General features: G+C 40.6%; 1 protein-coding gene across 3 annotated transcripts in view; it reads right to left on the reverse strand.

Annotated features, from left to right (window-relative positions):
- The window catches only part of Rnf121 (ring finger protein 121), a 72,163-nt gene that overhangs the window by 40,227 nt on the left and 15,474 nt on the right, over positions 1-16,462 (reverse strand). For 2 of the 3 annotated variants that reach the window (XR_006148558.1, XM_042687353.1), the window contains exons 2-3: positions 9,963-10,000; positions 6,533-6,674 (exon numbers count right to left, since the gene is read on the reverse strand). Coding sequence is in view for 2 of the 3 variants with exons in the window: in XM_042687353.1 (XP_042543287.1) it covers positions 6,533-6,674; positions 9,963-10,000 (180 nt within the window). In the remaining variant the exon portion in view is untranslated. The remainder of the gene's footprint in view (positions 1-6,532; positions 6,675-9,962; positions 10,001-16,462) is intronic. The other variant, XM_042687363.1, reaches the window with a different exon arrangement.

Raw genomic sequence — 16,462 nt, forward strand, 5'->3', positions numbered from 1 at the left:
TCTCCATTTGGTTATCAACTTTGCCTACTGTATAGTTTCTAAAACAAAAATCCTTAATTTTAATCAAATTGAATAAATCTTTCTACACATTTTATTTTATTTATTTAGTTAGTTAGTTGGTTGCAGGGCTTGAACTCTGGGCCTGGGCACTGTCCCTGCGCTCTTCAGCTCAAGGCGAGCACTGTACCACTTGAGCCATAGCGCCACTTCCGGTTTTCTGGTGGTTTATTGGAGATAAGAGTCTCACGGACTTTCCTGCCCGGGCTGGCTCTGAACCATGATCCTCAGATCTCAGCCTCCAGCCTCCTGAGTAGCTAGGATTATAGGCGTGAGCCACCGGCACTGGCTCTTTCTACACATTTTATTGACTGCAAACTGTGTGTGTGTGTGTGTGTGTGTGTGTGTGTGTGTGTGTGTGTGTCTGTGTGTCTGTGTGTGTGTCTGTGTGTGTGTCTGTGTCTGTGTGTGTGGTACTAGGGATTGAACTCTACCACTTGAGCCATGCTTCTAGATTCTTTTTATGTTGGTATTTCCAAGGTAGGGTCTTACCTCATGCCCAGCCTGCCTACACAGTGATCCTCCTACTTATGCTTTTTCACGTCACTGGGGACCCCATGCATGTTCCATTGCACATAGCCATTGTGCTCCTCCTGTAGCTAGAATAACAGCATTTTTTTTTCTTTTTTCAGTTGTGCTTGAACTCTGGGCCTGGGCACTGTTCCTTAGCTCTTCAGCTCAAGGACTCTACCACTTGAGCCATAGCACCACTTCCGGTTGTCTAATGGTTTATTGGAGATAAGAGTCTGTCTGACAGACTTTCCTACCCAGGCTGGCTTTGAACCGTGATCCTCAGATCTCAGCTTCCTGAGTAGCTAGGATTCCAGGTGTGAGCCACCGGTATCCACCTAACCAGATTTTTTTGCCACTGCACCTAGCTATTGGTTAAAAGTCTCCTGAACTTTTTTTTATCAGGCTAGCCTTGAACAGCGATCCCCCATCTCTGCCTCCCAAGTAGCTAGGCTTATAGGTTTGAATTATGGCACTAGGCTTCACAATTAGGTTTGTAATCTTTTTTTTTTGGTGATGGTGGTGGTTCTGGGGTTTGAACTCATGCCCTCAAACTTGCAAGGCAGGTATTATACCACTAGTTCTACCCCTCCACCCCTTTAGTACACTGTTCATTTTTGAGATAGGGTCTCACTTTTTGCCAGACCCATGCCTGGATCACAATCCTCCTCCTTTTTTTTTTTTTTTTATATATTGTGGTAGCAAATGGTACTGGAGTTTGAACCCAAGAACCTCACACTTGCTAAGCTAGTGCACTACCATTGAGCCACACATCACTTTTACTGCTTTTTCACTGGTTATTTTTAGGATAGGGTCCTGCTTCCTGCCCTTCCATAATCCACCTACTTTAGGATCCTGGCCTTGTTGGGACCCAGGTGTGCACCATGGTATCTAGCTCCCCCTCCTAGACTTTTCTGCAATCCTCACTTTCATGTAGTATGGGGTAAAAGGCATGAGCCACTCTGCCCAGCTATGCACTGAGAAGGGGACTTAAGGACTTCTCTGCCCAGGCTAGCCTCAAATCTCAATCCTCAAAACGTCACCTAGGATTACAGAAGGGGGCAACTGTGCCCAGCTTTTTTCTCTTTTATGTTGCTGGGGATCAAACACAGAGTCTTGTGTTTTATTTTTTTTTTTATATATATACATACAGTAAAGATACTGTACAGAGGGGTTACAGTCACATGAGTAAGGTAATGAGTACATCCTATTGAGCATTGTTACCCCCTCCTTTGTTTTTCCCCTACCATCCCTTCCCTCCTCACTTCCCAACTCCTTTGTTTTTAAGTCCAAGACTGGGATTCAAACTTGGTATCTGCCACTTTTGCTCATTGGCTAGCATTCTACCAACAGAGCCTTGCCTCCTATCCCAAACACAAAGTCTTGTATATGGCTTGGCTAGGCAAATGATCAAACACTGAAGTATACACTCAAACCTAATTTGTATTGTTTCCTTTGTACTCGGTACTATGTAAAATCAAGCTTTAATTTTTCCCCATATGGAAAGAGGCCCTCAGTACAACCTACCTAACAATCCTTTCTTCATTGATAGGTAGGTTATACGTACCTTGGGTATTAGGTTGACACATGGATCTGGCTCTGGAATTCTTACTCCATCCTATTCATCTGTTTGTCCATGTATCTGGTAGGTAAGTTTTGGTATTTGCTTTTTCTTGCTTTATTTTTAAACTTCCCAGGAGAAGGAGAAGCCAGGTGCTGATGGCTCATACCTATAATCCTAGTTACTTAGGAGGCTGAGACGTGAAGAATCAGAGTTCAAAGCTTATTCCATTCAAAGCTTACTCCAGAAGAAATCTTTAAGATTCTATCTCAAACTGACAAGCAAAATGCCATACTGGAGGTGTGACTCAAGTGGTAGAGCACTAGCTATGAGCAACAAATCTGAGTGAAAGTGCCAGGCTTTGAATCAAGTTTTAGTACTTACACTGACAAAGAAAGAAAGAGAAAGAAAGAAAGAAAGAAAGAAAGAAAGAAAGAAAGAAAGAAAGAAAGAAAGAAAGAAAGAAAGAAAGAAAGAAAGAAAGAAAGAAAGAAAGAAAGAAGGGAGGGAGGGAGGGAGGGAGGGAGGGAGGGAGGGAGGGAGGGAGGGAAGCAAGCAAGCAAGCAAGCTCAATATCTTTAGATTCTACTCAAAATGAGTTAATGAGATACCACTTCATACTCATGAGGGTAGCTATAATAAAAAGAGAAAGTATGAAATACTGGTGAGAAGGTTAGAGCAATTGGAATTGAATCCATTGTGGGTTGAAATGTAAAATGATAGAAAAACAAATTGGGCAGTTTCTCAAAAAGTTAAACTGAAGCCAGGAATGGTAGAACATGCCTATAATATCAGCTAGTTTGAAGTATCTGGAATCAGAGAAGTTAGGATTTACCAATAAATAAATAAATAAATAAAAAGTAAGAGCTTGTTCAAGACCAGCCCAGACAGGTAGTGAGACCCTATCACAAGAAAAATACATTTTGTGGGTTGTCACTGCATTTTGAGAGGAGGGGGATATTTTGGGGTGATGCTGCGGGTTAAGCCCATCCTGGAGCATGTTAAGCGACTCTTCTACCATTGGCTACACTATATTCCCAGCCTCTTTCTCATTTTCTTTACTCGTTTTACTACAACTGGAATTCAGGGCCTAGTGCTTGGCATTCTGCCCCACAAGCCACACGTGTAGCCTACCTTTTTGCTGCTTATTTTTTTTGAGATGGAGTCTAGCTAGTTTTTCTGCCCAGGATGGCCTCAATCCATGACTCTCCCTATCTCAGCTTCTTGAGTAGCTGGGATGATAGGCATGAGCCACTGGCACATGACTCACATTCTTAATAGTGTCCTTTGATGTATAAACAAAATACAGTAATTCCAAAGAACAGAATATTATCCAGTCATGAAAAAGGAATAAATAATACTAATAGCTACAATATGGGTAAAACTTGAAAACATTATGCTGTATGAAAGAAACATAGAAGAAGCCACATATTTAATGGTTCCACTTATATGAATATTTAAAATAGTCATATACATAGGAAACACACCAATAGTGGCAGGGGCTGGTAGAAATAAAAAATAGTGATTATTAAATGGTTATAAGGCTCTCCTCCTTTTGTTCTTTTTTTGCTGATACTGAGGATTAAACTCAGGGCCTTGCACTTAGTAGGCCAGTGTTTTACCAGTTGAAGTATGACTACAGCCCTCTTACTTTATTTTTTTCGATAGTCTTGTGTTTACCCTGGGTCATCTGGACCATAATTCTCATATTTATGCTTTTATAATAGTTGGGATGTCAATACACATCACTACTACCTCAACTTTTTGCCCAGACTGGCCTTGAAACATAAACTTAATCTCTACCTTCTGAGTAGCCAGGATTACAGACATGAGCTACCATGACCGGCATAGGTTTCCCTTTCAGGTAAAGAAATGTGTTAGAATTAGTAGCAATGGTTGCACAACACTGTGATGTACTTCAAAAAAAAAAAAAAAAAAAAAATCACTGGATTTTTTTTTTTTTTTTTTGGGGGGGTCCAGTTGTGGGGCCTGAACTCTGGGCCTGGGTGCTGTCCCTCAGCTCTTTAGCTCAAGGCTAGCGCTCTACCACTTGAGCCACAGCACCACTTCCGGCTTTTTTCTTTTTGCTTATGTGGTGCTGAGGAATCAAACCCAGGGCCTCATGCATGCAATGCAAGCACTCTACCACTGAGCCACCTTCCCAGCCCCAATCACTGGATTTAAACTAATGAATTTCATTATGGGAAATTTGTCTCAATAAAATAAAAACTTGGAAAAAACTGGGAGACAGTGAAGGAGGGGGTAAAAAGGAATGTGCTCATTACCTGACTTATGTAACTGTAACTTCTCTGTACATCACCTTTATAATAATTAAAAAATAAAAATAAATTAAAATTCTTTCTATTCTACACAAAACAATTCCTGAAGACAGAGATTGTTATGTTCCTCAGCTTTTCTTCTGAGGAATGAGATCAGTACTAGTTACTAACTTTAGCTTTAGAGTTTATAAAACACTGCCACAAAATCTTATATAATTTTAACAATCCACGAGGTAAATATTGTCACTTCACTTTAAAGATAAGGAAAAATTTGAGGCTCTGAGATACATGAAGTCATATGATAGAAAGTAGAAGAACTGGTTAATCTTGCTAGATTGATCTCACCCACTCTTTACACTGTCTCCAAGGAAAACAGCAGCTGCAACTTTTCATATGGTTGAAAAGACCAGAGACACTACTGTATACAGGCTTCTTAGACAACTTTTCTTCGTCTAGTACTTGATTCTCAGATTTGTCTGTCTGGGCAAGCATTAAATGATGATCCTCAGATCTCAGCCCCTGAGTAGCTAGGATTCTAGTCATGTGCCTCTGGTGTCTGATCAAAGTCAATATTTGAATTAAAGCAATAAAAATATTTATTGTGCCTAGCATGGTTTCTCATTACTCTGTACTCCTAGCATGTGGAAGGCTAAGGTAGGAAGAGTACAGGTTCAAGGCCAGTACAGCTCAGCATAAACTACATAGGTGAGACCCTATCTAAAGACCAAAATCATTGTACACAGGAAAAGTTTTAATAAAATCAAGGGATCGTTATGTTACAACAGCAGTGTAAAGCAGAATATTTTCTATTTCCTTTTATCACCTAAATATATGTTTTTTTTTAAGTTTCTCAGTGCAAGATATCCTATGATATTAGAATATTCTCTCACTGATGAAGCTCAACAAGTTTTCAGGGTGTGGCAGTAATGAGATGACTGTGCATGTTCCTTGAACAACTGGCCTTATTAAGTTGTAGCATTTCCTACTAAGGATTAACTAATGAATAACACATTAGTGGTTTTCTAACAGTACTCTGATGAGAACAATACTGAGCCCAGGACTCAGGGGACCCAAACCTTCTAACAAGCAAAGCAGCCTCTTAACTGTTTTCCACATTGTGTTTTTTCTCAAAACACTATTTAAAAAAAGAATTCCATAGCTTCAAATAAAAAGTACTGAATGAAAATCACTGTAATATTAATATATATATGTTATATACATCCTTACTTTCTCCAAAGCAGTTTGTAAAAAAAAATCATTACAAATTAGCTAACATTAGATAATGAAGTATAAGTGTGTGTGGGAGGGATGGTTCAAGAAGTAGAGCACCTGCCTAGCAAGTGCCAAGGCCCTTAGTTCAATCCCCAGTGTTGCCAAAAAAAAAAAAAAAAAATTAAAAGAATGGTTTTGAATAAAGTATAAAAATGTCAAAGGGCACCGGTGGCTCACACCTGTAATCCTAGCTACTCATGAGAATCACAGTCTGAAGCTACCTGGGCATAAAAATCTATGAGACTCTTTCTTTTTGCCAGTCTGGGGCTTGAACTGTGGGCCTGGGCACTGTCCCTGAGCCTAGCTCAGGGCTAGCACTCTACCACTTGAGCCACAGCATCACTTCCAGCTTTTCTGAGTAATTTATTGGAGATAGGAGTCGCATGGGGACTTTTCTGCCCAGGTTCACTTCAAACCATGATCTGCAGATCTCACCTTCCTGAGAAGCTAGGATGACAGGTGTGAAACATCAGTGCCTGGCTCTCTTTTTTGAACTAGGGGCCTAGGCCCTGTCCCTGAGCTCTTTTGCTCAAGGCTAGCACTCCTACCACTTTGAGCCACAGAGCCACTTCCCCTCTGTCAATTATTCTCATTATTTTGAGGTTTGTCATGTGCATGCCTGGACCATAATCCTCCTACTTTCATTTCTCACCATAGTGATGATAGGTGCATGCCATCATGCCCAGAAATTGGTTGAAAAGTAGTCTTGCAAACTTCTTTGTTCAGGATGACCTTAAAATGTGATCCTCCTGATCTCTCCCTCCTCCTAAGTAGTTAGGATTAATTATAGGTGTGAGCTACCATGCTCAGTCTTTTAATGAATGACAAAGAAGTAAGAGACAAAGTGGCTTACATTATAGGAACGTGGATGCCTCTGCTTCCACTGCACCAGGAGCAGTTGAGCCACCACCAAAGTAGCGATGAGGATGAGAACCATTTCAGCGTGCATGGCTTCGTGGCCTCGATGCTTGGCATGCATGCGTGCATGCTCGACCCTGAAAGCCAAAGAAACGGGGTAAGCCAAGTCAGGCATGGTGAGGTGGTAAGAGGGGCAGTGTCTTATGAGGATTTTACCAGTCCACAGCTCAGAATGCAGTCCTGGATTTTGAAGCTAAAGAATATCATAAAAATTATTATCTAGAAGCACATGCCCTAGGTAATAGGCATTTGTGGATAGAAAACTTCCTCTAAGTGCAGTCACTCCTATCAATACTCTGGGCCACAGTCAGCCAAGGGAGAGGAATGCAGAAGGCATGAGAGAACATGAACGTAGCTTGTAGTCAGCTACATTTTATACAGTTTTATACAAATTCCCCGTACACCCAAGTATTAGAGAGGGAGGGAAAGAACAACATAAATGAAATTCTCATGGAATTCTCAAGGGTAACAAAGAAGTAACAGCAAAAGAAGCCAAGTGGGGTTAGATAAATGACAAAACAAATATAGTAAAAAGTTAATTACAGAATCTAGGTGGTGGATATAAGGATACTCAGTATACAATTCTTTCACTTTTTGTAAATTTTTTCATAATAAAATTTTATTTATTTATTTATTGGTCTGGTCGTGGGGCCTCAACTCTGGGCCTGGGCGCTGTCCCTCAGCTCTTCAGCTCAAGGCTAGCGCTCTACCACTTGAGCCACAGTGCCACTTCCAGCTGTTTTCTTTTTGCTTATGTGGTGCTGAGGAATCAAACCCAGGGCCTCATGCATGCAAGGCAAGAGCTCTACCACTGAGCTACCTTCCCAGCCCCTCATAATAAAATTTTAAAGGAGTTAATATGGCAGAAAGAGTAGACAACCAAATGCTAACTAGCCAAGCTGAGACCCCAAGAGCTCATCTCCCATAATACTTTATCCTGGGTAGAAGAAGCTAACAGAAAGAGAAAAGGGTTAGCCGGGCACTGGTGGCTCATGCCTGTAATCCTAGCTACTCAGGAGGCTGAGATCTGAGGATCGCGGTTCAAAGCCAGCCCGGGCAGGAGAGACCGTGAGACTCCTATCTCCAATAAACCACCAGAAAACCGGAAGTGGCGCTGTAGCTCAAGTGGTAGAGCGCTCGCCTTGAGCTGAAGAGCTGAGGGACAGCGCCCAGGCCCAGAGTTCAAGCCCCACGACCGACCAAAAAAAAAAAGAAAGAAAGAAAGAGAAAAGGGTTGGGAGTCAGAAACAGGTCCAGACTCACCCACGTGGCTTTCACCAAGAACCCTCCATCACACAACCCTCCATCACATTTTCTTCATCTGTCAAAAAGCAGTCATTGCCAGGCACTGGTGGCTCACACCTATAATCTGAGATACTCAGGAGATTGAGATCTCAGGATCATGGTTCGAAGCCAGCCAGGACAGGAAAGTTTGTGAGACTCTTATCTCCAATAAAGTCCCAAGAAAGCTGGAAGTGAAGCTGTGGCTCAAGTGGCAGAGTGCTAGCCTTGAGCAGAAAAGCACAGAGACAGCACCTAGTCCTTCAATTCAACCTGAGGACTGGCACAAAAACAAACAAACAAAACCAGTCCTTATCTTTTCTGTCTGCCTCACTGGGGGTGCTGTTTTGTGAGACCAGGCTAAGCAGTCAGGTTAGAAAACACTTTAAAAATCTAATTGCTGCCGGGCGCCGGTGGTTCATATCTATAATCCTAGCTTCTCAGGAGGCTGAGATCTGAGGATTGCAGTTCAAAGCCAGCCTGGGCAGGAACATCTGTGAGACTCTTATCTTCAATTAACCACCAGAAAACCAGAAGTGGCACTGTGGCTCAGGTGGTAGAGCATTAGCCTTGAGCTGAAGAGTGCAGGGACAGTGCCAAGCCCAGAGTTCAAGCCCCATGACCAACAAAAAAAAAAAAGAAAAGAATCTAATTGCTATAGGGAATAATTGTTTTATCTATATTTTTATGAAAGAAAATTTAAATTTATAGGGCTTTATTTTCATAAGAGGCATATCCTTGGCATGAGAAAATTTGTTTAAGTTTTATAGTTTGCCTTAATAAGGCAACCATTTAGGTTGATTTTACGAAGCTTTCAGTGGAGAAGGTTAATGGTTATCAGGATTTACTCACGATTACTATCAAAACAATAAAACAAAGCAAGGAACAAGACTTTCTTAACATCCTCAAACATTGCAATTTCTAGTGAAGCATTTATTCCTAACGTTACTTTCATCTAGATTTGACTATAGATCTGATGAATCTATGCTAGACTCATCTGTTTGTAAAACAACCACGCTGGAACTCCTCACTAATTAGAAATCACAAAAATAAGGTATTTGTTGTTATAAAGCAAGATAGTAGTAGAGCTGAAATCACATCTCTTCCTCCTCTTCCTCCTCCTCCTCCTCCTCTTCCTCTTCTTCCTCCTCCTCCCCCTCTTCGTTGTCGTCTTCTTCTTCTTCTTCTTCTTCGTAGTCTTCTTCGTTGTTGTTGTCGTCGTCCTGGGGCTTGAACTCTGGGCCTGGGCACTGTCCCTGTGCTTCCTTTGCTCAAGGTGAGCACTTTATCACTTGAGCCACACAGCACCACTTCTGGCTTTTTTTTTTTTTTTTTTTAGTAATCTATTGGAGATAAGAGTCTCACGGAGTTTCCTGCCTGGGCTGGCTTCGAACCGTGATCCTCAGATTTCAGCCACCTGAGTAGCTAGGATTACAGGCGTGAGCCACTGGTACCCAGCTGACCTCCCATTTTCTTTTCTTTTTTCAAATAAACTTTTTTTTTGTCTCTTTTAATTTTATTTATTTTTTGTTAATGTGGTACTGAGGAATCGAACCCAGGGCTTCATGTATGCTAAGCAAGCACTCTATACTAGGCCACATTCCCAGCCCCCATTTTCTTAACCAGAGTTTTCCACCCTGTATCTTGGATAATGATGATGATAATGGTAATAATCATCTTCAAAGCAACTAACACTTCCTGGATGCTCACATGCCAAGCACTGGGCTAAGAATTTCTCACACATTTACACTCACAACTCTATAGGTACTGTTATGATTCTCATTTTACAATGGGGTAAACTTAGGCAGTGAGAAGTTAAGTAACTTTCACAAGAACACGTAGCTAGTAAATGGCCAAGTGGTATTCAATCCCAAATGGATGACTTGATATTATAACCTACTATTCCTTAAGACTGAGGGAACTGCTACCAAGGGCAAACTAAATTCTCAGAAAGAAAGGACTTGTCCTGCCAGTCACAAACTACTACCTCATACAGACAGGGAAGGAAAAGGTTAGTTATCTAACTCTATTAGCTGGGTTTAACCTAAAGTTCCCAGCTTATGGGGCCCGCACTGCCCACTTACCTCCATTGCTCCTCTGGGGAAAGGTCTGACATATCAACCTGTAGAAAGACACCACCAAAAAGATCTGTTACTGACAAAGAACTGTCCCTGACCAACTTAAGTGTTCATGCATTCATCAATACATATAGGAATCAAGGGAAGCTTCATATCTTACAAGCCTCTGAAGCCTTTCCCAACACTATTTCACACTGATTTCTTCCATCTCTATCTACTTAGTTTGGCTCATGCCTATGGTTGAACATGTGCTGTGCTGCTAGGAAATGAGGGCAAAGGGTAGAAAAGTCCTAACTCCCAAGATGTTCATAGTCTAGTAGGATATAAACAGAAAATTTGGGGCTGGGAAGGTGGCTCAGTGGTAGAGCACTTGTCTTGCATGCCTGAGGCCCTGGGTTCGATTCCTCAGCACCACATAAGCAAAAAGAAAAAAGCCGGAAGTGGCACTGTGGCTCAAGTGGTAGAGCGTTAGCCTTGAGCTGAAGAGCTGAGGGACAGTGCCCAGGCCCAGAGTTCAGGATCCATGACCGGACCCAAAAAAAAAACAAAAAAATAGAAAATTTATTATATGGTAAAGATTAGCTATGGAAGCATGAATAAGTGGCTTTTAATCCATCTAAGGTGGTATAGATTAGGAAGGCTGCAAGAAGGAGACAGGAAATTTTCAGATAAAGAACAGGCAGGAATATGTTCCAGGCAAAGGGACTAACATGAACATGAAGAAATAAAGTCATGAAATACAAAGACAATTTACTATATAACCAGGGGGAAAAAAGGATAAGTCAGAATTATTGGAAGTGAAGTTAGATAAAATATTCTGACATATAATGCCATACAACTCTAAATAGCTCCATGGTAGCAGGCAGAACATTAGACCGGGGAAAATGACCATTATAGCTCTATTCTGCCATTAACTAGTAACACGGCCTTCCAAACTTGAGAAGTTCTTGTTCTGTCTGGGGTCTTGCCTTTTTAGAGCAGGGTTTCTCAAACTTGGCACTAAATGATATTTAGGGATGATTATTCATTCTTGGAGGAGCATCCTGTACATTGTTGGAGCATCCTCCCAATTTCAATTGATGTCCTCTGGGGAGCAAAAATGTCTGTTTAAAACCACTGATAGAGTAGAGCGCTGGCCTTGAGCTGAAGAGCTGAGGGACAGCGCCCAGGCCCAGAGTTCAAGCCCCACAACTGACCAAAAAAAAAAAAAAGATTAAAACCACTTATAGAGCAGTGAGTTCAGAGTTCAAATCTTCAACTTTTTATAGTCATCTACAAAAATCTACCCAAATTTCAGTGTGTAAGTCACTCAGTACATTTGTACACTGAATTGAGCTGAAAATGTGACATCGAAAAGAAAGGAGGCCTTAGAAACATTCCAAGGAATCAATCAGCAAGTATCCTTTAGTACTTACAAGTTCAAGGCCCAATTTTCCACCTTTCCAACTTCAGAAAAGTATCTTAAATTAGAATATTTGAGATAAAACAGAATTTCATACTACTACTAAATCAAGTCAGTACATATTTACCAGACATAATTTATGGATGTGCCCATTGTTATTTAAGGAAAACTTTTTGGCTTCTACAAGTCCCAGTTAAATTAAAAAACAAACAAACAAACAAAAAAACAAGGCTTTGCCAAACTAATCTAGGTGATGAAATCAACTTCCCTCCTTTCATTTTCCTACTCCTTACATTTCTTCACAGAATTTATTCAGTTGCCCTGACTTCATTTCCCTAGGAGGTCAGAACTGCAAGAGACAAGTTGATTTAAAAAATGGAAAGGCTGGGCTGGGAATGTGGCTTAGTGGTAGAGTGCTTGCCTAGCATGCATGAAGCCCTGGGTTTGATTCCTCAGTACTACATAAACAGAAAAGGCTAGAAGTGGCACTATGGTTCAAGTGGTAGAGTGCTAGCCTTGAACAAAAGAAACTCAGGGACAGTGCCCAGACTCTGAGTTCAAGCCCTTGAGACGGGCTAAATAAATAAATAAATGGAAAGGCACCAAGCACTGGTGGCTCATGCCTATAATCCTAGCTACTCAGGAGGCTAAGATCTGAGTATAATGGTTTGAAGCCAGTCCAGGCAGGAAAGCCCATGAGACTCTTATCTCCAATTAACCACAAAAAGCTGGAAGTAGAGCTGTGGCTCAAATGGTGGAACACTAGTAAAGCTCAGGACTGGTACACGCACACAGGCACAGACACACACACATGCATGCGCGCGCGCGCGCGCACACACACACACACACACACACACACACACACAAAACACACAAAGTGGAAAGGCACAGGAGGTACCTAAGCATATACTTTTTTCTTTTTTGGTGCTGGAACTGGGGCTTGAACTTAGGACCTCATGCTTTCACTTGGCTTTTTCACTCAAAGTTAGAACTCTACCACTTGAGCCCCAGCTCTACTTGCAGAGCATATAATTAAAACTTTTATTTCTAAAGGAATAATCAATGCCCAAGTTATATAGTAGTCATTGAAACTTTTCTTCTTTTCCAACTTGGACCTGCATCTTGCCCCATCTGTCAGTTCATTATACCAACCACATGGGACTCATTACTGTCTCTAGGCCTTTATATACTTTTCTGTCTGCTTGCAATGCTTTTCTCCTTTTTTTCCCATCCAAACCCAAGTTAGGCTTTGAGAACCTAGCACCAATTATACCTTCCTTAGAAGCCTTCCCTCCAGGGTCTCCTAGTGAATTCAGTTCTCTGCTTTCTATAGTATAGAACTTTCTCCTTTTTACTCCCTGTGTGGTCCAAGGACCAGCAATATTAGTATCATCTGGGTGCTTGTTAGAAATGCATAACCTTAGGCTTGGCACCAGTGACTCACATCTGTAATCCTCACTATTAAGGAGGCTAAGATCTGCGGATTGAGGTTCAAAGCCAACCTGGGCAGGAAAGTCCAAGTCCATGAGATGCTTATTTCCAATTAATCATAGAAAAAGCCAGAAGTAGCACTGTGGCTCAATTGGTAGAATGCTAGCCTTGAGCAAGAGTGCTAGCCTTGGACAGCGCCAAGGCCCTGAGTTCAAGTCCCAGAACTGGAAAAAAAAATTAGGAGTCTTCTATTAATAAAACCTCTAATTAAGCCAGGTGCCGGTGGCTCACACCTGTAATCAGGCGTTGATTTCATCACCCAGATTTGTTTGGCAAAGCCTTGGGATTTTGTTTTTTTTTTTGTGGGCTGAGATCTAAGGATTGGGGTTCAAAGCCATCCCGGGAAGGAAAATCTGTGTGACTCTTACCTCCAATTAACCACCAAAAAACTGGAAGTGGTGCTGTGGTAGAGCACTAGCCTTGTGCTGAAGAGCTCAGGGACAGTGCTCAGGCTCAGAATTCAAGCCCCACAACAGATCAAAAAAAAAAAAAAAGATTGAGTCCTAATACCTTGAATGCCTCACCCTAGTTCTGGCCTTGAGTATATGTATTTTGCGCATATTCCACAAACCTGGAAGTTGTTTTAGAGCCAAGACACACTTTACACTACTTGTATGTCTTCCAAGGAGAATAGCACAGAGCTGAGCATATACCAAGCATTCAATGAAGACTTAGGGCACTGAGCAGACTTCTCCCTAAAAACTTCACTGTATTAACAAACCAGCATCTCCAGGTAAGATGCTTAAATTGGAAAGTAAAAAAAAATTCCAAAAAATCGTGTTTAAATATTATGTGATAAAACAAAACAAGTACGAATTCAGGAAGCAAGACAAGTCCACTGAATGAAAATTGGGAAGATAGAGAGAACTTGGCAGGGCATGGAAGTGCCTCTCTGTGAAAGTGTGAACCAAGCATATTACTGTCTACACCTTACTTTTCTCCATCTGAAAAACAGAATAAAACTTCTGACTTCAGTTCAGGGATGTAAGGAAAATACTTTAGAGGTGGTCAAGTGATTTCACTGACTTTCTTTCTGGGATAGTGAGCACTGAGGAACTGAATGTTAAGAGTAATGCTTTCAGACCTTCAGGAAAACAGTTCAGAGAGTAGATTTGGGGCTAAGAGGATCATTAGCACTTCACAGAGTGCTAAGAGTAACATATAATTTGGCTTTAATATTTGCCTCCAGAACTAAAAGGTTACTTAAATTACATCCAAACTAGTCTTCTAGCTTAAGTGGAAAAACAAGGAAAGCTGTAAACTATAGCTATAATTAACCGGTACCATCTGGAAAGACATCTTTATTTGTGCTTTCATTAAAGAGTTTATTCATTTGGGGCAAAGCACTAACCTAGTCTGAAGGTACCTTCTCTATAGCCCAGGTAGCTAATTAGGTAGGCTCTCAGGGAAAGGGGTACTGATTAATCAACTCCTAAACCTATATATAGAATGTTTTATTGCTAGCCAATGAACATGTTGCTCCACATATGCCCACATTTGAAAGATACTGCACCAAAAATGCTAGGTAAAGGGCAAGAAGAAATTTCACAAAGATGGAAAATAATCAAAATTGAATGTTTCACTTTCACAAGTGCAAAAGATTTCAGGGGCCTACCACTGTATAGCTAGCTACAAAGAGGCCCACTGTCCCTCACAAATATCAAATACTCTTCTCTAGTTGCTGAGCTTTTACACTGATTGGGTTATCTTGTTCCTCAAGCCCCCTTCTTCCACCAAACCATGTTCGGCTTCCCTGCAAAACTCTAGCCAAATCCTCCTGCCTTCCAGAAAGCTCATTAAACTGATGACACTCATTGAAGAAACAAACATCCTCTATTTTCTTGTTAAGTATGGTCCATAGGCCAAGAGCAACAGTATCCTGAAATCTTATTGTAAAACAGATTTCAGACTGTATCCAAGAACTCCTGAGTCAGAATCTGCATTTTCTAAATAAGATACTGATATCTCATAAATACATTGAAAGTTTGAGAAGCATTACTACTATATGCCAGTACTTATGTTCACAAATTACATCTACAGCCATATACATCTCTATACCTGATTTTTTTTCTTTCTTTCTTTCTTTTTTTTTTTTTTTAGCTTTACTGATATAAAATCCACATACCACCAGACTCTGGGGGCTCATGCCTATAATCCTAGCTACTTAGGAGGCTACGCAGGATCCTACTCTGAGAATTGCGGTTCAAAGTCCCCATTAAGACTCCAATTAATAACTCAAAACCAGAAGTGGAGTTGCAGCTCAAAGTGTTAAAGTGCTAGCCTTGTGGTGAAGAGCTCAGGGATAGCACTTAGGCCCTGAGTTCAAACCCCACGACTGACAAAAATTAAAAAATTTTTAAAAATCTACATAACCATAAAATCTACCTATTCAAACAATATTAGCAAGCAAGACACAGTGATTCATATCTGTATTCCCAGCTACACAAAAGACATACATAGCAGGATGGTCCAAGGCTGGCCTCAGACAAAAATATAATACCCTACCCAAAAAGTAGCAAAACAAAAAGGAATGGAGATGTGTGGCCCAAGTAATAAAGTACTTCAATGGGGAGGAGGAGGAAAGCTGAGACAGGGTCTTGTTGCATAGACCAGGCTGACCTCAGACTCAAAATTCTCTTGCCTTCACTTCTCAATAATGGAGTTACAGATATGTACCACTATTTTTAGCTGCAAAAGTCCTTTATATATTTTGGAAATAAATTCTCTTACCTGATATAATAACTTGCAAATATTTTCCGTCATTACAAAGGGTACCTTTTACAACACAAACATTTTAAATTTTCTAAGTCCAACCTATGTATTTTTTCGTCTGCTGCTTATACTTTCAGTATCAAATTGATAACTCGGTTATAAAGATTTACCCTTACGTCTTCTCCTAAGAGCTTTATTGTTTTAAGTCTTTGATTTATTTTAAGCTAATTCTGTATATGTTGTGTGGTAGGAATCCAACTTCATTCTTTTACATGTGGCCATCCAGTTGTTCCCCTCTGACTGTTTAAGTTGATTCTTTACTCTCTAAGATGGAACATCTTTCTGGTTTTCCACATTTTTCTTTTTTTTTTTTTTTTGCTGACTTTTTTTTTTTTTTTTTGTGAAAATACTGTACAGAGGGGTTACAATTACATGGGCAAGATAATGAGTACATTTCTTATCAAGCATTGTAGCCTCCTCCTTTGTTTCTCCTTCCCATCCCTTCCCATCCTCCCCCTACCCCCCCCCCCCCACATTTTTCTTTAGTGTTTCCACAACTCTTTAATTTTGCTGACTTATAATAGATAAAATCTGAAAAAGTGCTTGGAAGATTGAGTATTATAAGCTTCCTCTGAAGCTTCCAGGTTTGATACATTTATTCATTTAAACATTCCCATTTTAGATAAAAGTCCAAATTTTAAATATGTATGGCTAAGCATCAAGACACAGACTTTTCCCTTGCCCTTGAGGAAAAGACAGAGAAAATAATGATGTAGTTCACTAGTAGAATGCTTGCCTATCATTGGCAAAATTTTAGGTATAATTCTTAGGAACACAAACACACACACACCCAAGCATACACAAACTAAGTTGTTTTAAATCAGGAATTTATGAGCCCAAG

The sequence above is a fragment of the Dipodomys spectabilis genome, unplaced genomic scaffold (genome assembly GCF_019054845.1).
Source record: "Dipodomys spectabilis isolate Male_0828 unplaced genomic scaffold, ASM1905484v1 ptg000003l, whole genome shotgun sequence".
NCBI classification, from domain to species: domain Eukaryota; kingdom Metazoa; phylum Chordata; class Mammalia; order Rodentia; family Heteromyidae; genus Dipodomys; species Dipodomys spectabilis.